Here is a 20,383-nt window from a genome sequence, read left to right on the forward strand (position 1 = left end):
TGCTTATTCTGATCAGTCTGCTATGCTGAAGCTCTTAAGGGGCTGTGTCAAAATTAATGCATTGTGGAGGTCTACTGTTTGTGTTGGAAGGTCAGAGGGTATCAGAATTTAACACGTCTGAAGTGTTGAGTCTGTAATCTGAGCAAAATTAGTCCTAAAGTTAAGATTCTCTGAGAGTAAGGGTTATCAGTAAAAGTTTGCAGTCAACCCATAGACAACCACACCACTGCTGGTGAACCTAGCCTGGGTGCCAGTGTGTTTCTACTCTCTTGCAAACTCTTACAGGCATTGGTGTGTGATAATTAATACACAAGAAACAAATTTGTTTTAAAAAACTCAGTAACTATTTCTGTATTAATGTACAACCATGGAAAATTACAGCATTTTTAAAATTTTCCGTTTCTTAAACAATCTAACTATCAACAGCCATTTCCAGAAAAAGGTGAACAATGTGAGAAGAAAGAAAAGTAGAAGGATGGTGGGACCACGTGAGAGGAAAATTAAGAATTTGTTTTATTTTCTGAAGAGTGTTTGTGTGTATGTGTGAGTGCGCGAGCATGCGCATGCTTTCTCATTTCATGGTGTAGTGTGTAAGAATGTGGCGTTGTTGACAGATCTAAATGGGGGGGCTGTGCCATTCTGAGACCCTGTAGCAGACAAATAGAGCACTTAATGAGGGAGGGATGAAGGAGGGAGCTGTTGGTGCTTTGCAGTAGGATGGTAACTTCAGGTGTCGTGAAAATCCTTCAGCAGCGTGCGTCTCCTCTGCTCAGCAATGTGCATCTGATTCTCCAGATCCTGAGAGAAACAGAGGGTCATGAATGACTTATGAAGGAGTTAAATTCTTCACACAATGGTCTAATAAATTAATATGCTGCAACATCTTTTTGGTCCTTCCGATTTCCCAAGACATGCCAATACCCCTCAACTCCCCTGTGATCCCAGCCAATGCAAGTCCCAATCTGGAAACCTCCCAAACCCCCCTTTCTTACCCCTCGGTCATTGGCGCTCAGCTCCCCCTCACTCCCTCTCTCGTAGGTGTCTGCTCGCTCCACCTTCCAAGACAGGTTCTCAATCTCTGCCTCAAGCTGGGCCTGCTGGTACTCAAACTGAATAGGATAGAAAAACACATTCATTTCAGACAGCATGTTTGATATGTCATAAGCAACTAGTGGCACCCTGCCCGTTAATTTATGGATCTGATCAATTCAACTTCAACTTTGTGGACTGCAACCGTCACAGAATCGTTCACGCAATAACCCCCCTGCAAAGCACAAATTCATGCTGCTAATAAGCTATTATTTTGCTCACTGCTAAATGTCATCCTGTGTGTACAATACTGAAAATGTGGTTACAAATTTAAGTAAGGAATACAGAGCTGTGGCTGAGTGGTAACTCTCAACACGTGACTCCTCACCAGAAAAAAGTTGACCCTCATTTTCCTCTGTATACCCTTGTAATTTATAATCTTTCTAAATAAAAGCTTTAAAAATATGAGTGGAATTCCCCTCCCCTCTTTTAAAGCAATTATGTCCAAAGGTTACTGGCCTGCCCTACACAATAAAAATACTATTGTGATCAATAAATGCCTTGTGATGCATAATGCTGCATTCAAATCCTATCGGAAACTCAGAACCTCCGAAATCAAATGAATGCAAGTTATTAGCATAGAGAGTCCTATTGGTTGGTTCTGGTACTTAAGTGGGAAACAGTTTGTTTCTCCAACGAGCTTCCAAGTCAAATTTCTGAGTTCCGACTAGCAACTGAACGCAGCATAATTGCAATGGTAATTTGGAATGTTCAGTCGATGAGTATTATGGGTAATGTAGTCATTCTACAGTTTCCAAATTGGCCTACAATTGCCTACATCATATGCATTGTGACAGCACGATCTCCCACAGCAACGAACATTCTGAAAACACAAAAACCAGGAAAATAAACAAAAATACAAAACACAGTGGAATATAAAATGACCAGTAGCATGTAACAGGACGACGTGCTTTCCCCCCTTATAAATCGGGGCTAAATTGTAAGTGGAGACCCCCCCCCCGCAGTTAATTAAGTGGCATATGGTATTATAATATCGATAATTAGCATTTGACTAGATATATTGAATATAGCTTACTAAGCCTTTGTTAGCTTATACTACTGACACACACACAGAACAAGACAGGATTCTCACCAGTTTTTTACGAGGACCAGACTCCATGTAGTAGGCGTAGGGGTAAGTATACTGCAGTGTGTAGCGACACTGTGGGACAAACAGATAAGAGATAAGCATGACTTGTTATTGGTTTAAGCACAGTGTAGTAGGTCAAATAAGTACACAGATACTCCTTTCACACCATAATGCCAACCTGAACCAAACTGTGCTGCCTCGGTTACATACTAATTTGTAGTGTGAAAAGCTCTATACATTCCAGTGTTAATGTGTGTGTTTTTTCCTTTGTGTGTGACTGAGGCAGGCAGGAGCAGTAGTACCTTGGCCAGCAGCTTGGCAGCGTTCTGCAGGTACTGCCAGTCTATCCAGGTGCCCAGGTTGTTCATCACCCGCTCTTGGATCTTCTCCTGGATCCGCTGGTACGTCTGAGCCTCCAGCTGGAGACTTTTATTGTGGTTCTCCCACTAAAGAGACAAACACACGGTCACAGTCTGGACTGGAGAAACAGTAAGAAAACATGAGACACAAAATGTAATAAAATAAAACAACACACCCTCAAGAAAGTCACATACTTATAAGCATGTTTTGGGTGATTCTGAGAGGTATCTCAGTGTGAATTTGACATGTCGTCATTGCTTGTAACATTCACAGATTTGTTTTTAACATGGGAGTGTTTCACATGTATGGGAGATTGAGTTCCCATGATCTAAAAGTACAAGAGAATGTGAAGACTACTTCTGTGTAAGTATGTGTGACTGAGGAACATTCATGTATATACTATCCTTGAAAGTGCACAGTATGTATTGATATAATATTTTCTTATTTTATTCTAAATTATATGGCTCTGGTTGACATTACAGGTGCTGATGGTGCCAAGTACTAAACAAACCACAGGCCACCTGATTAACACAGTTACTCTGGCCACGCAGTGATTTGATGTCGTTAATGTCATCTATTGTCATCTATTTACATTAAACATTGTGATACTTCAGAAAGGTTCACTTAATTCCACATAATACTCAGTGTGAGCAGATGTTTGACTGTCATATGTTCTTGTCAGTGGTAGTAGCATGTTTGTGTGTATGCATCTCACCCTCTCAAAGTAGAAGAGATATTTCTTGAGGGCCTCTCTGGCCTGTGCCTGCTGGCTCTGGTTGACGATGTCTGGGTTCTCCTTGTAGCGACTGCACTCATAGTACTCACTGCCATGGGTCTTCCAGTCCCCCAGACACATCCAGCAGAAGTCTACACACACAGTGATGCTGACATTAGTGAAAAAACTATATGATATGAATGTCAAAATGGGCTACATATGGCTGGAGTCAGTTGAACTGACAAATGATGATCGGTAGAAAAGCTACTTAGGTGCAAAGCTGTAAGTATAATTGGATACATACCGTGTTTGCACTTGGAGCATTGCTGAAACAGACCGAGGAAACGCAACATCAGTCATTTGGCAGCTCTAACATTACATAGAATATCATTCAATGACTTTAGAATCCATTAGTATTTCAAAGTGTCTGGTCTGAATAAAGACAGGAGCTAAAGCATTACTGAATTCAGCATATAGCCCGGCAAGAAAGCAGTAGGCAGTCTCTCTCAAGGGGAATTCTAATTGGGAAATTTGTATTTGAATAATTCTGATGTCATAAGATGGAGGTTGTCCTGCAGTTGTCTAGCTAGCTGTCTGATTCATTTAAAGCCTGATTAAATAGAGACAATATAAATAACATGTAGAGTTTGAAATGATTTAAAGTGCCAGAGATTTATAGAACACTAATACAAATGTCAATGTGCCCATAGTTGGTATAACCTTGAGATAATGCTGGATTCCATCCTCACTCACCATGTGATTGCAGCCTCCATTCTTCTCAATGCAGATATTGCACTTAGGACACTGAAAAATACACACTATTAAACATTATGTACAAAAGCAAAGGAAAATATTGGAAAATCACACAATTGCTTTAATTGTGTGTGTGTGTGTGTGTGCAGTCTTACATCTTTAGTGTGTGCACTGATGTAGTTGGCGGTCTCTGAATCGTCTGCACATTTAGTTAGCCACCTTCGAATGGTTGGGCAGTCTGTTGGGGCGTGGTACATGATCCGGCATTTGAAACTAAGGGCAGATGTAGCGAGAAACATTAAAAAGGGCATCTGCAGGGAGTCAATGATATGATCAGTGCATATGTTCATCTGACATGATGCATATTATTTGACACCTTGTGCATTAATCAGTGCGTAAGAGCTGTATGTGCGGGCATCTGTGCGTAAGAGCTGTATGTGCGGGCATCTGTGCGTAAGAGCTGTATGTGCGGGCATCTGCGCGTAAGAGCTGTATGTGCGGGCATCTGTGCGTAAGAGCTGTATGTGCGGGCATCTGTGCGTAAGAGCTGTATGTGCGGGCATCTGTGCGTAAGAGCTGTATGTGCGGGCATCTGTGTGTAAGAGCTGTATGTGCGGGCATCTGTGTGTAAGAGCTGTATGTGCGGGCATCTGTGTGTAAGAGCTGTATGTGCGGGCATCTGTGTGTAAGAGCTGTATGTGCGGGCATCTGTGCGTAAGAGCTGTATGTGCGGGCATCTGTGCGTAAGAGCTGTATGTGCGGGCATCTGTGCGTAAGAGCTGTATGTGCGGGCATCTGTGCGTAAGAGCTGTATGTGCGGGCATCTGTGTGTAAGAGCTGTATGCGCGGGCATCTGTGAGTAAGAGCTGTATGTGCGGGCATCTGTGTGTAAGAGCTGTATGTGCGGGCATCTGTGCGTAAGAGCTGTATGTGCGGGCATCTGTGCGTAAGAGCTGTATGTGCGGGCATCTGTGCGTGTCTCACCAGAAGACCTCATTGCAGCGGATGCACTGTACTCTGCGGGCCCGTGGCTCCTGCACTTGGATGACGATGGGACAGTCTGCCCCTGGACACAGCTGCAGCTGGAAGTGGCTCTGAAGGAGGGCGAGAGACTGGGCCTTAGCGGCAGTGCTTAGAGACTGACTAGGCCTTACCGGCAGTGCCTAGAGACTGACTGACTGGGCCTTTCCCATTGTTACAGACATGTTCAATAGGTGGAGAGCACTTGATAAACATACACACAATAGCTGAATGACAGAAATTAAGAGGTTGATTGTAAAAAAATGAATGATTAAAGCAGTGTATGCGGACAGTGTGGTTGTTCACTGTTTGCTGTCCCAAGAACAAAAGGTGTAGTGAGAGACAAAGGCAAACTGGGAGACTAATAGGAAAGAGGGCAGACTGAGTGGGAAGCACCAACAAGCAGCCAGACAGACCACCAGAGGGACATGCTAAGACTTGTACCTCCACATAGTCCCTGAAGAGGTAGCGTCTATATTTGTCCTTCAGCTCCTCACCAGGCAGCAGCGGGAGCACAAAGTCCTCTGGCATTTGGAGGGAACAATCCTGAGCCATACAGGAGATCCCTGCACACAGACAAACCACACACACACACCATTTGAACGTTTGAAGATGATGCATACACACAGAGCATTCATAAAAATATGATCTGGAGAAACACATGAATAATGTTTTTTATTTTAAAACATCTAAAAGGTAACAATACATCTGAATCTGATTGCACATAAAAGCAATCAAATACTGGTAAATAAATATCCCACCAGGGGTCCTCTTCAAAGCCTATCACATCACTCCCTTCAAAGGAAGAGCCAGCTCCTGACTTATCACTTTGACAGGTCGTATCATCCCTAGCAGTGCTGCTTACCCACTCCCATCCCATCTTTGACGAGTACAGTGCAATGCTGCTCCCAGCATGTTTTGCAGAAGGAGTGCTGGCAGGGCAGCGCAAGCAGGGCATCCCTCCGAACCAGCTGCAGACACACCCCACACTGGAGGGACTGAGGAGTCTGGAGACCCACAAAACATTAAAACATACCAATATTACATACCAGTGATTCTCAAATAGTGGCCCAAGTGCCATATCTGGTCAGTGACCTTTTAGTTGGTGTTTAGTTCAGAACACCTACACAACTGGAACATTGAGTCGCCTTGCCTTTCCAGATACCACCTTTAACTTTACCCAAATACATTACAGACACACTCACTAAGACAAAAGAGCACTCTTAGTTCTTACAGGAACTGATCTGCAGGTGCTGCTGGGCTGGACCTGGGCCTCAGACAGCAACTGAGATGAGTTGGACTTGTATCTGAAAGGCAAAATAAAAACGAGTGCATCAGAAATAGAATTAGTACCAGTATATCACAATATTCGCTATGCATGTGTATGAAAATATAAGTGAGTATGACAATGCATGTGTGCGTTTACCTGTCCAGTATTTGTGACACTTGCCAGTGAAAATGCACAAGGACCAGTTTGGCTACAGCAGGTAAAACCTGTACAGAGAGTGCAGCATGAGCATCAGGAGAAGGCAGCGTATCAATACAGCGGTTCCCAGCAGGCTGCACACCCTCATCTTCAACTATTTTCATACTTCTTCAAACTGATAATCACCGAGACGACAAGGAACTCCTATACCTAGATATCATGTGACCCTGCCACTGATATGGTCAGATTTTTCAGTTACCCATTTAATTTGGGCTAAAGCACACCCGTTCTGATGGGAATTAATCATGCATGCCCACCTAACCTAGGGTCAGATATTTTCACACCTCTAATTGTTATGGTTACAATTGAGGGAATGGTAATCTGATCCTAGATCTGTGGTTAATGGTAACGACTAACCCATAGACAAGCCCAACACCAACCTTCAGGATGGCGGCGATACTGTTGACCTCCTTGCAGAGCACCTTCTGGATCTCACTGTAGGTGAGGCAGGTGAACTGGTACTCCTCTGGGTCAAACGAGTCGGCCCCCTGCTGCTCCATGTCTCCGGCCACACCGTCGTAGTAGTCCACTATGTCCCCCTGGTCCTCATCGTCACCCCCGTCGTCATCCTCGTCCTCCTCCGAGTTGACCCCGAAGTCATCCTCATTGCTGTCAGAGGCCTGGCTGTTCATGTCCACAGACATTCCCCGGCAGAGCCTCCCTCTCTCTCGCTCTCTCTCTCTCTCTCTCTCTCTCTCACTGGGACTGACTGACAGCTCTCCGGCCGTCAGCGTCACCGGGGGAACTACAGCTCCCAGAGAACACGGTTCCACAGACTAGCCCGACACCACTCAGCAGCAACGGAAGAAGCAGAAGAAGTTACACTCCCCGTCTTTCATGAGGAACCGACGAGGTGATGGTCTGAGAGGACACAAAGAACTGTAGAAAAGGAGGGAGGGATGGATGAAAGGGGGAAAAAGATCATGGTTGAGTGTTACTTTAAAGAGATTTATAAGGAAATCAAGTTACATGATCTCGAAGAACTGGGTCAGGGAGTAGAGATGGCTTGCCAGGCATGGTGTTCATTCATCTAAATCTTCTGTACTTAGATCAATGTAACTTGTACTCCAGTCAAGTTCTCGCTCTGCACAAGATAGAGCAGTCTGCTCTAATACCCAGCCACTTGTGTGAATCACTGAGTAGAGATCCGGTAAAACTTCTCTCCAACCAAAGCTTCAGATTTACTCTTCAGATCTTCCATTACCCCTAGGACTTTCTTTTAGTTGTACTGTACATTAGACAAACAGTATGTAAACACGTGTGGGATACAAAGCATGAGTAACAGCTTAATGAAGCAGTTTAAAGGATTAGCTACATGACAATGTTTTACAGTACAGACAAGTTGGTAGGACAGTAGACACGAGCAACTGCGTGACAGAGTCCAGCTAGCCATAATAACCAAAAACAGGATTAGTTTGCCAACTAATTAATGACTTGCAATCTCAAAAGCACCTCGATGTAGTTGGCGCTGTTGTGATTGTAGTTCTCTCTCAGATATCTGATCCTGTTCTACAGGTTGTGATGCACGTATGCAGCATTAACATGAAGCCATAAGATCACCACAGTGGGCAGCCAGGAGTTGTAATTTGTGACTTACAAAATCGACCTGGCCCCAGGTCAGTACCAGACGCTTGTTCGCATTCTCTCCATGCTATAAATAGGCACTTATGCAGGGTGACATTCTTAACTTTACATACACTCCCTAAACTTAATTTGGCTCTATACTACAGATTTTGGATTTAAGATCAAATGTTCCAAAACAGATGTTTTCCTCTTTAGAAATGAATGCACTTTCATGTAAATAGCCCCCCCCCTTTTAAGGTGTCATAGGTATTTGAACAAATTCACTACATTTAGTCAAAAGTTTAGTATTTGGTCCCATATCCCTAGCATGCAATGACTAAAAATCAAGCTTGTGACTCTACCAACTTGTTGAATGGATTTGCAGTTTGTTTGTTTGCGTTTTGGATTATGTTGTGCCCAATAGAAATTAATAGTAAATCATGTAGTGTCACTTTTATCATAAATAAAAATGTAACTTGTTTCTGAACACTTCTACATTAATGTGGATGCCTCCATGATCTACCATTAGTTTCTATTGGGCACAACATAATGTTAAACAACCAAAACTAAAACGCATCCAACAAGTTTGTAGTCACAAGCTTGATGTAGTCATTGCGTTCTAGGAATATGGGTCCAAATACTAAACTTTCAACTAAATGTAACTAGGGGAGTGTAGATTATATCAATTACTGATATAATTGAAACATTATTTTTTAATTATGTCAAACAATATGAAAAGGGTTTTGTTCTTCACCCACTTCATTTTATGGCAAAAGAATCTTCCATGAAAAATATATTTAAAATTAAAGTTTAAATCAGGGTCCATATAATTTGGATCAAAATAAAACATAATATCAGTCTTTCAAATTTGCATTTATAGTGGTTTCTTTTAAAATCTTCAAACTCACTCCAATATCTTCTGACATAAGAACAGTCCCAAAATAAATGGTCAAGAGTCTGTGTCACAACCACAAAATACACATTTGTTATCAATAGCTATTTTAAATCTGTGTATAATAAAGGTCTTTACAGGGTAGATTCTATGAATGAGTTTGTATGATACTTCTTTAACCTTATTAGATATACAATATTTGCCAGACAACAACAAAACTGTCCCAGTTTACTTGTCCCAGGGCTGCATTCCAGTATATTCTAGCAGAGGGAATAAGGGAAAGGGGGATACCTAGTCAGTTCTACAACTCAATGCATACAACACAAATGTGTCTTCTGCATTTAACCCAACCCCTCTGAATCAGAGGTGCGGGGGGCTACCATACAATAGTAACATCTTAGAGTTTTCATACATACATATTATGTATGTATATTATTACATTTATAGTTTATAATGTCAATTCTTTCTAACTGAATTGAGGCTACAAAATCCTCAACAGTTGCACTTGGAGTACTGTTATATTCTCCTAAAAGAAGAATAGCACCTTTAGGGACAGCTCGAACAACAATTTGATACTCCTCAGGAGTGAATGTAACATTATGTATTCATGAATTCTGGATAGTCATCATTATTCAACAATTGTTTAACCCAACGCTGTTGTCAAACGGGTTCTGGAAACACACTTATTTTTGTATTTTATGTCTTTATTATTCCAGAAAGTACAGTACCAGTCTAGAGTTTGGACACACCTACTCAGTCAGGGGTTTCTTTATTTTTACTATTTTCTACATTGTAGAATAATAGTGAAGACATCCAAACTATAAAATAACACACATGGAATCATGTAGTTAGCAAAAAAAAGTGTTAGACAAATCTAAATATCTAAATTACATGTGTGGAATCATTTAGTAACCCAAAAAATGTTAAACAAATCATTATATTTGAGATTCTTCAAAGTAGCCACCCTTTGCCTTGACAGCTTTGCACACTCTTGGCATTCTCTCACCCAGCTGCGTGAGATCACCTGACCTCTACCAAATTGAGATGGTTTGGACTGCAGAGTGAAGGAAAAGCAGCCAACAAGTACTCATATTGGGGAAATCTTTCAAGACCGTTGGAAAAGCATTCCAGGTGAAGCTGGTTGAGAGAATGCCAAGAGTGTGCAGAGCTGTCAAGGCAAAGGGTGGCTACTTTGAAGAACCTAAAATATAATGATTTGTTAACATTTTTTTGGTTACTAAATGATTCCACATGTGTAATTTCATAGTTTGATGGTCTTCACTATTATTCTACAATGTAGAAAATAATAAAAATAAAGAAACTCTGGAATGAGTAAAATGTGTACATTTTTGACTGGTACTGTATATCTATTTGGGGAAAAGTTGGTTCCAAGTTAGAAGTACTTAGTTAGAAAGCTTAATATGGATCTTACCCACATCACCGTTGCATTTGAGTAAAATAGCTTGACCACCAATCTGTTGGAATATTTAATTAGAGAATATATTCTAAATACAATTCTTATTTCTTAAATAGTTTCGTATCCATTTGATTTTAAACATTGTTAGGAGTTTTATTTTATATGTAGCACTTGGGGTGCTACATATTACGTTAGATAGCAATATAGTAATACACTGGAGGTTACCACAAAAATCAGTTTTCCAACTCAATAGTTTAATAACCCATCAAATACGATATGCTAGACCTAGGCGAGGTAAAAAAAAAATAATAATAATATATATTTTTAAACAGCTGTGCCATTGTTCCACCCTGGAATTATCCACAGCTGATAGCTAGCTAGTTAGCTAGCTAACGAGTAGCTGGAGCCCCTTCGCAACCGCGTCTCACACTCTAGGCCGGAGATTGGCATATAAACAAAGCCATCTGGGGCTCATTAACAAACTACTCCGCTTTATCGTTAGCATATATCTTCCCACCAAGTACTGCTGTCTATACTTACCTTGCGGGTTGCCTTGCAATTGAAGCCAAACCTGGCTCTACAAAACAGAACCAATTCTCGATCAGCACCCCCAGTAAAGCAGAAGACAGGAAGTACACGAATATTCACAATTTACGCCACTTCCGTGTCGCCAGGTATGACAACCATTGGCCAATTCTGTTCTTCAAGACGGGACCCAAATATAAATAGACTGTCTGACATTAGTTTCTGGTGAATTTACAAATGAATCTACATTTAAATAATTTCCCAGTCTTTTAATGCCAATACATTTAGCTAACAAGTAGGAGCAGTCCATTAAAACATTTTAAGAACTGTCTCTGGTCAGACTGCACTGCATGAACAAAAGTAATGCAATGTAAAAAATAAAAAATAAACCTACATGCAGAACACACTGTCATATGAGATCAGTCTGGTTTAAACAACTTCTGTCAGAAGTCAACAACACTCTTCCACTATTTTCTCTGAGTGGCTGGAAATATATTCCAAGCTCTGAATGCCTTTGTAAAACCGAGGGTGCATTCTTGGCTGTATGACTCAGTGGCGGTCCTTGACTCATTATGGGAACAATACTGTGACATTTTTTATTTTCATAAAATAATCTTTGAAAAATATTTTTGATACAGAAACATTATTTATACCAATATAGAGTAGAGACAAACAACTGAGCGCCCCCATTTACGTGCCTGTACAAACATACACACACCAGCAGCTTCTTTTTCTCTCTCTAGAGAATAGGAGTGTAATGGGGGGGTTGAAGGAAATCAGTTTACATTGAGGGTCCACCACCTGCAGCAGTACAGGTTTGAGTTTGTGCCAGGCTGCTTTGTAGGTCTTGGTCCACAGGGATTGCAATGACCTACATATCCTGTAAAACATCAGGAACCGAGAATCACGCAACACTAATCACGGAACACCTGTCTGTCTGACCTACTTCTGGGCCCGTATTCATAGCATCTTAAAGTAGGAGTGCTGATTTGGGAGCTGGTCCTCCCTGTCCATGTAATCTTATTAATTATGATCTAAAAGGCTAAACAGATTCTAGATCAGCACTGAAACACATTGTGAATATGTGTGTGTGTGTGTGTGTGTGTGTGTGTGTGTGTGTGTGTGTGTGTGTGTGTGTGTGTTTTGCTAGGCTAAAAATTTGTATTTTTTTACTTTTCACACTCAAAAAATATACATTTGTTTTGGATACCAAACACAATCTCTATGAACACCACAATAATACATTTACATTACCTCCAAAAAAGAACATCATTTCCATTAACTCTGCTTTGAAACAACTTTATCATTTTAAACAGCCCTCCATCTAATTCTTTGTATTGAAAATCAGTTATGAAAAAAATCCTGTTATGTGTGCTGCTTACCTGGAGCAGACGAGCTCTCCCCTGAGGTAAGAGCTTCATATCCTAGTAGTCTCTTCAGGGCGTACAGGGGGGTGAAGTCTGCTATTGATGTGGGTAACAACTTGTCCAGCAATGTCCCCTGGAGCTAGAGCAGAGAGGAGTGTATATGACAAGCTGTATAAATGAAAGTGTGTGGATGTGCGTCTCATTCTCACCTGTTTCCTCCTGGATGTCTCTCTCAGATTCCTCACTTCCCACCACTCCTTGTCTCCCTGGCACATTCTGGTGGAGGTCATTCAGGTGGGGTCGTACTTGCTGCCCAGATCCTTCATGTGACTGTCTCCATCCACAACTACCACGTTGATTATGGGCTACGTGGCCTGCTTGGAGAACAGTGGGTGCCCCACCCACACACAACCAGCACCCAGTCTTCTCCAGGTAGACCTTCAACCACTCGCCTTCGGCTTCATCCCCCTCTTCACTTTCTGTTCAGTTGGTAGAGCATGGCGCTTGTAACGCCAGGGTAGTGGGTTCGATCCCCGGGACCACCCATACGTAGAATGTATGCACACATGAATGTAAGTCGCTTTGGATAAAAGCGTCTGCTAAATGGCATATATTTATTTATATTTATTCTTGCCTCCACTACTTCTTCTCTATGAAGCTGAACTCTTGCCTCCTTTCCCTTTCTTGGCCCTGGTGGCTTTGGCTCCTCAGATGCCTCGCTGTCCTCCTCATTGGTCAGCTGTAACTCCTCCCCGTCACTGGGTCCCTCCCTTTCACTGCTCTCTTTCTAACTCACCTTCAAGGCTATGCTGCAGCACTTGGGAGTTACTGGGTTTCTGTCCCACTGAAAAACCTGTCTCAGTCTCCCCTGACTCTTTCTTTTTGCCTTCTTCCCTCCTCTCTTGCCCTTCCCCCCTAAGGTCTCTTGCCCTTCCCCCCTAAGGTCTCTTGGTCCCTGGGGAGACCTTGGGCTCTGAGGGGATCTCTTTGGGAGTTTTATTCTGCAAGGGACTCTTTCCAGGCAGGCTACCTGAGGCTGCCTTGCTATGAGGAAGATATTTGGATCAGATAAGGACACACACAGAGCCGATGAACTACAAGGGTATACATACAACCACAATGAACATAAGCACACTAATAAATAAAAGGTTTGTTCCACAAATTGGATACCTTTTGAGTAGTAACTTTTGATTCCACCTAATTTTATCATTAAGAGCACATATTCTACTTCATAAATAAATGTGTTCCCATCTCAAGAGGTTAAATTAAACATTTTAAAAGACTATAGTATGTGCCTATTAAGTACCATATAAATTAACAGGTTGACTATTTAAACATGAAAACAGACATAAATCCCATTGGGACCAGGGGGAATGGAAGATTGTTGTGTGCAACAGGGAGGGGAAATTGAAAGTAAGTTTCACCCAAAAAATTGAATAGTTAAAACATTTCTAGCCTGTCTATCTATGGGTAACACAGGGTTGTTATGTTCGACCTGCTCATTTTTCCACCACAAAACATCAGAAATTGCCCCCCCCCCCCAAAAGAGTAGAACCAGCTCACCTGCTTTTACACTATGGTTTGACTATTAGATATTAAAAAATATTTTAAAAGGAATAGCTTCACCACATTAAAATGAGAGTTCAGTTCACGTAACAGGGTTGACCTTAAAATGAGGGACAGATGTAAATCAATCACTAATCAGATTAAATAAATATTAATCTCGAGAAATGACTGTCAAAGCAACAAAATAACTATGGCTTTACAATGATGGCAACAACTTGGAGAAATGTTGGGATTAAGTAATAATATAATAATAATATGCCATTTAGCAGACGCTTTTATCCAAAGCGACTTACAGTCATGTGTGCATACATTCTACGTATGGGTGGTCCCGGGGATCGAACCCACTACCCTGGCGTTACAAGCGCCATGCTCTACCAACTGAGCTACAGAAGGACCATAAGTGGGTTAAAATCTTCCTAGATTCACAGAGGGTGCACGGAGGGACACATCAAAATGCGGGATTTTAGCACTTTAGCAAGTCTTTATTCATGTAAAAAAAAATCTGATTTATTGAATACGCCATGTGGTCTCTATTAAAGGGCACGTCATGTAATATAAAAGGCTTTAAAAATCAAATATTGGTGCACAATTTCTACTTGAAAATATCAAAGGGATGCAAAATGCACACATTTTGTAGAACGACCCAAAAGCCTTCAGTCAGGCTGTACCCTTGGCTGATGGGGGGGGCTTCAGTGACAGGGGCTGCAGAGAGAGCAGCAGTTGACAAGAGCTGCAACAACCTAAGCACCAACAGAAACATCTGATGGAAACAGACAAGCACAGGGGTCAGAGGTCAAAGTTGCATCATGCAGGTAAGACAAAGGAAACAGGCTTCAGTTGAGTACCATCAAACCAAGTTGGGCCTGATTTATGTCTAGAGAGAACAAGTCATACCATAAGAGCCCAAGTTGTTCAAAAGAATATGGTCCTCCCTCACAAACATACTCCATTCTCAGTGAAAAAAAGAATATGCAACAGACGAACATGCACAAAAGTTTCTGCAAGGTGCCTTCAATTTGGATACATGTCACTCAAGTGTCATTTCCTGGTGGTGTTTAGCAGTGAGGCTGCCAAGCCTCCTCTCCAGCACGGCCTGTGATCCCAGCCTCTCCTCACAGGGAAGATCTGGGTTCAGCATGAACATTCCCCCAAACCTGGAGATTAGGATGACATCAAACAGGATAAAGTACAAAGAACAACACATAGACTTAACAACATAGCCAGGTATGATTAAATGAGTCAGGTTAAGGGTAAACATAGTACAGGAATAAGCAGAGAAATAGGTTTCCACACAGTTAAAGTCACACACACACACATTGAAGGCCCTTCTTGCCAGTTGAGCAGGCCAGAGGGGTAGTTAGTGTCAATGTGTTCCTTGGGCAACATGGTAAAGTGGCTGGGCAGCAGGTTCAATACACAATCAATTCCGGAACATCCCATTGGCTAAAAGACACGACGTGGACCTATGGGAGAGATGTTAAGAATCGATATCGTAAGAATACAGTGTTCAGATGAGAAGAGAACCTTTTAAGGATGAAAAAAGGACGACAGTCATTCTGTTATCAGGTGAACGCAGCATGACAGTCTGTGAGATAACATGTGGTGTAAGGACCTCCACATGGCCTTGTGTGTGGGCGTGCATGTGTGCTCACCTTGTGTGTGTGTCCTCCACCACATCTTTGTTGAAGCGGTTCATCGTGTCGCAGGTAGGTCTCAAACTCTGCCTTCCTCTTCTCCCTGGAGTCATGTGGTTTACCACCAGAGTTGTCATGGTGATTGATTGGTTAATATTTTCATCTTGGAAAAATAAACAATAATCCTAGTCTCTGATAGTATTATCTATGGTGGAACACTTGATTTTCCAAAGGAGTACACACAAATACACAGACTATCTTCCACCATCTCTCAACTTTTCTGCTTTTTTTTTTGCGGATGTTGTCAAGGGCCTCAATCTCTGTCCCCACAGGCTGAGGGCTGGGCTCTACCGGCTCCACTGGACGTAAGGGCGTAAGACAGAAGACAATATCACACGGCCACACACACACACAGAGTAAGGACTGGAGCCATCATAGGCCTACATACAGAGAACACTAATCTACATGTGATGTAAACAAACACTGTACAAGCAAAACTAGTGCTCATTCCTTTCTCATCTTCCTCTTCTTTCTCCCCCAGGCTTTACTGTATACATGTATATCCTAGCTCTTGTAAAAGGAGGGATGATATCACTCTCAGGAGTCATGTCAGTAGGATCCTCTTTCACTGGAGCCTTGTGGAAGTATTTACTGGTGTTGGTTGTCTAATACTGTAGTTGTGGGCTTGGCCTTTCTTTGAACTTTCTCAGTTTCCATTCTCTGAGGAGGTGGAGAGATGAGTCATTGTAAAATGAGAGTGAGAGAAAGACTTTCACTAGTTCACTGATTTGTTTTTGTGCCACACCATAAAGTGGGCAAAACCGTAGTTTCTCAACATAATGGCTGCCTACCCTAAAATCTGTTTAAAGCCCTATAAAAGCATCTTGAGGAAGGAGGCCAGTTCATGAATATGGCTATGGTTATATGAAAGTTGTGTGGTAAATAACATTAGTTTAATTCTGCACAGAATTAACCAAAAATAAATTCAAATCAATTGAAAAACACGTTCCTATATGCAGCCATGTTTACTGACAGATAGTTGATCCACAATGGTAACCATGCAAAACTATGCACCTGCATACAATCTGTGAAAACATGTATCTGACAGATGCTAGCCCATTAAAACGCATCAGTGACACATTTGAACCAGGAGTTATTGAAGTCATGCGGTCAGACTCAGAGAGATGCAACTGCAACATTATAAGTCTGCATTTTACATGTAACTGGCAGCCAAACATTTGATATGTTATGTTGTCAGTGTCACAATGTAGCCTAACTTAGCTAAATGGCAAGATACAGAGCAGATTTTTCCATGGATGTTTCCAATCAGTATTTCCTCAGTGTTAGCTAGCTAGCCGAGTGTTGTAACTAGTTGGCTAAATGTACCAATACCTTGGTCTTTTTGGCTCTTAGTCCGCCAGCTATGTATTTTGCAACCTGCTTCAGCTTCTTTGCATCGGTTTTCAATGGTGTGTCTGTAGATTCTTTACGCTTGGCAATGGCAACGGAGGCTGCTGAGGGGAGGACGGCTCATAATAATGGATAGAACGATTGGAATGGCATCAAACACATGGAAACGAAATGGAAACCATGTGTTCGGCGAACTCATTGCACGATTCCGCTCCAGCCATTACAACGAGTCCGTCATCACAGGAGGTGTCACCAACCTCCTGTGAGGCTCACTGTTCCAACATTAATTGTGTTATTTTTACAGTATTACAGATTCATGAATGACTGCGTTTCCCATGCACAGGTGGAATTGTGTAAACGTGCGAGAAACCGTGATTATTTCACAACTTTTCCGAGCGTTTCATAATACAGTGGGCAGATTCGATTATACCGAGCCGCAGCACACCGGTCTATGTCCCGTTACGTGTAACCTTAACCACACTGATAACCCTAATGCCTAACCCTAATCTTAAATTGCGACCAAAAATATATATATTTTTAAATGCATTCATTCTAACAATATACCCATTTTTACTTTACAGCTGGCCTATCGAATGGGAAATCGCTCAGTGCTGCCTCCAGGACAAGACTCATGGCAATAAACGTCAACCTGCACCTGGCTCACGCCCGGGAGGCAGCCAGGTTCCAAAACGAATATGCAATCAACTTTTACCCGGTCTAAATTATGTTCTGTATTATGTCATTCTATATTATGTTTCATGTTTTGTGTGGACCCCAGGAAGAGTAGCTGCTGCTTTTGCAACAATTAATGGGGATCCTAATGAAACACCAAATACCCGGTGCAAAACACGCCTATACGAGTTCCCGGTCCAGATTAATCAAATGCCCTCAATGTGCGGCGATTGTTGTGGGTGGGTTTCAGAAAACGTTATATCCGCATCCACTTCCGCTGTGCCATCAGTACTCTCTAGAGAGAGAAACAGAGATGGCCTACAGCCAGCAGTGCCATTCACATGAAAACTCACATTCGTGGTAAAATGGTTGTAAAATAGTCCATATATTACTTTTGGTTGTGTTCTGATCTGAGTTTATTTTGGGGAGAGACTGGGTGGGAGGAGACTGTGTCTGGGAGACCGATACCGATAAGCCAACCCATAGAGACCTTAGGGTACTAGTGGTTAGTAGGCTACAAGTTCCAGACTAGTGTAGGTAGATCTAATATTTGTTAAATTCACTCAGTGCACATGATTGTAATATGTAGTGGTGATTTGACAAACTCTGTGATAAGAACAACTAAGTCTAAAATGCAGTGCACTGTGCATTACTGGGTGTGGCAGTATTGTGCTAACTGGCAGAAAGGGTTTTGCATTTATGGTCTGCACCAGGAAAATCCAAAGGCGAGATAAACTGGTTGACTCCAACGATATGTGTGTGTGAGGGCACAGGAAGGGGTAAATGTCATCACTCTTAACACTTGTTCTATAAAACAGCCAGATGCACCACCCTCTCACCCCTTCGATATCACTCTATATATATCTCACTCTGACATGTTTGAGTCTAGTCACAAGACATGTCATCTATTCACGTTACTTGTCAGTGACTGATATTGTTGTGATTGTACATTGGCCAAACCACAATCATCTTTCAAAATCAACATGTGAGATTAGACCATAACAAGCGGCAGAGGGGGATATATAAAGATATAGCTCTGTATTTGATAAGGTGGCACAGACACACACATATACACACACCTCATGGACAAACACACACAATGTTTTCTTGTTGTGGATGTACATCTGGGTGATGATGGAGCCTGGAGGTATTATGTCACTTCAGGGAGCTGTCTGTGAACTGATAAGAGAGACACATTTCCAGACAGTCTTGATGCAGTAGGAGACAGATCATCATGGGGAGGGGTTGGGAAGTTGAGGGGAGAGGGGGGTGAGCACTGGGGGGATTGTATCCGTGGTCCTCTTCTGTGGTCCAGCGTGATATGAGCCCAGCGCACTGCATGGCTTCCATCCCTATATGAACCCTCAACGCAGTCAGATAGGAATAAAAAGCCATACAGTGCAGTGGGCACTCTGAGCAGACTATAAACTACCCATAACTTACACACAGGCTACAGCTACACAAACAGTGTACACACACACACATACAGGAGTGGTGTAGTAACTACACTATTATAGCAGGTATGGTGCCGCGCTGCACCTAGTGGTAAGGAAAGGTACAGGTGTAGATGAATCCACTTCGGAGCGGGCTAAGTTTCCCTCACGACTTTATTCAACACCTTTTTATATTTTTAAATCAAAAGCCCAAGCATGTATAACCTTTTCCGTTTTCACACCAGGTAAGAGGAAACGGTGTCTTCTCTCACTGCTACCCCGCTGCGCAATGCCAGTTCTGTGTCCGTCGTGGTGCGCAGAGGCACCTGTTGTCCTGTCGTAAGTTGACGCGTTCTCTGAGATGTCTGGCCGTTTGCAGGTGAAAGTAGTAATTGTTTTAACTCTCGCTGTCTGTGACTGCCTCTGGTGGCCCCGTTGCCCTCGGCCTCCTTTCTCAAGAGAAAATGCAGTGGCATATATTCACCATTGAATCGGATCAAGAATGAAGCTCTCTCAATGACTATGAAATCAAATAATGCCAAGCGTCATCATTATATTTTTCTTTAAATAAAACAAGAAACATCGACAGTGGTCCTTGGATCCCAGCCATATGCTTGTTATGAAACAAATGACAAAATCTATGTTTTATTCTAGCTCAACAAAATCACACATCAGTTCACCTTTTATAGATCAACATGTGATTTGTAAAAGCTACATAGGCCTAAGTGGTAGGCTAAATGAAAATAGAAAATTCATCCTGAACAAATTAATAATATCCTACCAGTAGAGATTTCCATAACCATAGCGAGCAGTTGAAAGCAGGTGCAATATAACCTAGTGATAAACGGCACAGGCTACCTACCCTAACCTTAATTAAAAAATAAACTCCTTCGGTCTCTGTAGACGAGTTGAGATACGATAGTGAAGGGAATGTGGGTTCACTGAGCTGCATCGACCATTCCATGACGTCGGGGATCAAGGTCTCGCCTCCTGAAAAGAACAGCTGCTTTCCCGGCTGCCGTCTGCACCTCGAGAACAGCTACTACCCTTGGACTGGTCACCGGTGAACCACGGCAATAGACCGCCGGCTAGAGTGGCATCGGCAGGTGGATAGGCTATCGCATCTTTTTAACCACCAGTTAGAGGACACCACACACAGACTCGCCTGGCCGTTGCGCGACAGCGCAGGAGAAGTTTGAACACATCTGTGCGTATTTCCATTCACTCGCTCAGACAGAGAGGGAGTGGGGAGGGGAAGAACAAAAGCCCCCCAGCGCCGGAGAGCCAATGAATGGCGAGCACGGAGAATGAAAGGGGACATCATACCTGAGCACGAGACATCCTCCATTCGAGGGGCTTTGTGCAGCTCTAGAGACGCGTGTTAATAAAGG

At 42.4% G+C, this 20,383-nt stretch overlaps 1 protein-coding gene and 1 long non-coding RNA gene across 3 annotated transcripts; both read right to left on the reverse strand.

The window, feature by feature from the left end:
- Nucleotides 1-321: 321 nt before the first annotated feature.
- LOC118359705 (E3 ubiquitin-protein ligase ARIH2-like) lies at nt 322-11,089 on the reverse strand. 2 transcript variants are annotated; one of them, XM_035738330.2, is made up of 16 exons: nt 10,926-11,089; nt 6,894-7,392; nt 6,454-6,521; nt 6,262-6,334; nt 5,893-6,034; nt 5,472-5,593; nt 4,992-5,101; nt 4,163-4,280; nt 4,008-4,058; nt 3,559-3,580; nt 3,255-3,406; nt 2,482-2,625; nt 2,183-2,251; nt 1,868-1,912; nt 993-1,109; nt 322-798 (listed from the first exon to the last, which is right to left on the reverse strand). In XM_035738330.2, exons 2-16 carry the CDS (start codon nt 7,155-7,157, stop codon nt 727-729), a joined length of 1,569 nt encoding a protein of 522 aa, XP_035594223.1. In that variant the 5' UTR covers nt 7,158-7,392; nt 10,926-11,089; the 3' UTR covers nt 322-726. The 2 variants fall into 2 exon arrangements, with proteins under 2 accessions (XP_035594223.1, XP_035594225.1); XM_035738332.2 differs by lacking the exon at nt 1,868-1,912.
- A 403-nt stretch (nt 11,090-11,492) lies between these two features.
- Nucleotides 11,493-12,364, reverse strand: LOC118359706 (uncharacterized). Its single transcript, XR_008083020.1, has 2 exons — nt 12,293-12,364; nt 11,493-11,790 (listed from the first exon to the last, which is right to left on the reverse strand). It is a non-coding gene; the product is annotated as an uncharacterized LOC118359706 (long non-coding RNA).
- Between the last annotated feature and the right edge of the window lie 8,019 nt (nt 12,365-20,383).

This window comes from Oncorhynchus keta, chromosome 27 (genome assembly GCF_023373465.1).
Source record: "Oncorhynchus keta strain PuntledgeMale-10-30-2019 chromosome 27, Oket_V2, whole genome shotgun sequence".
NCBI lineage: Eukaryota > Metazoa > Chordata > Actinopteri > Salmoniformes > Salmonidae > Oncorhynchus > Oncorhynchus keta.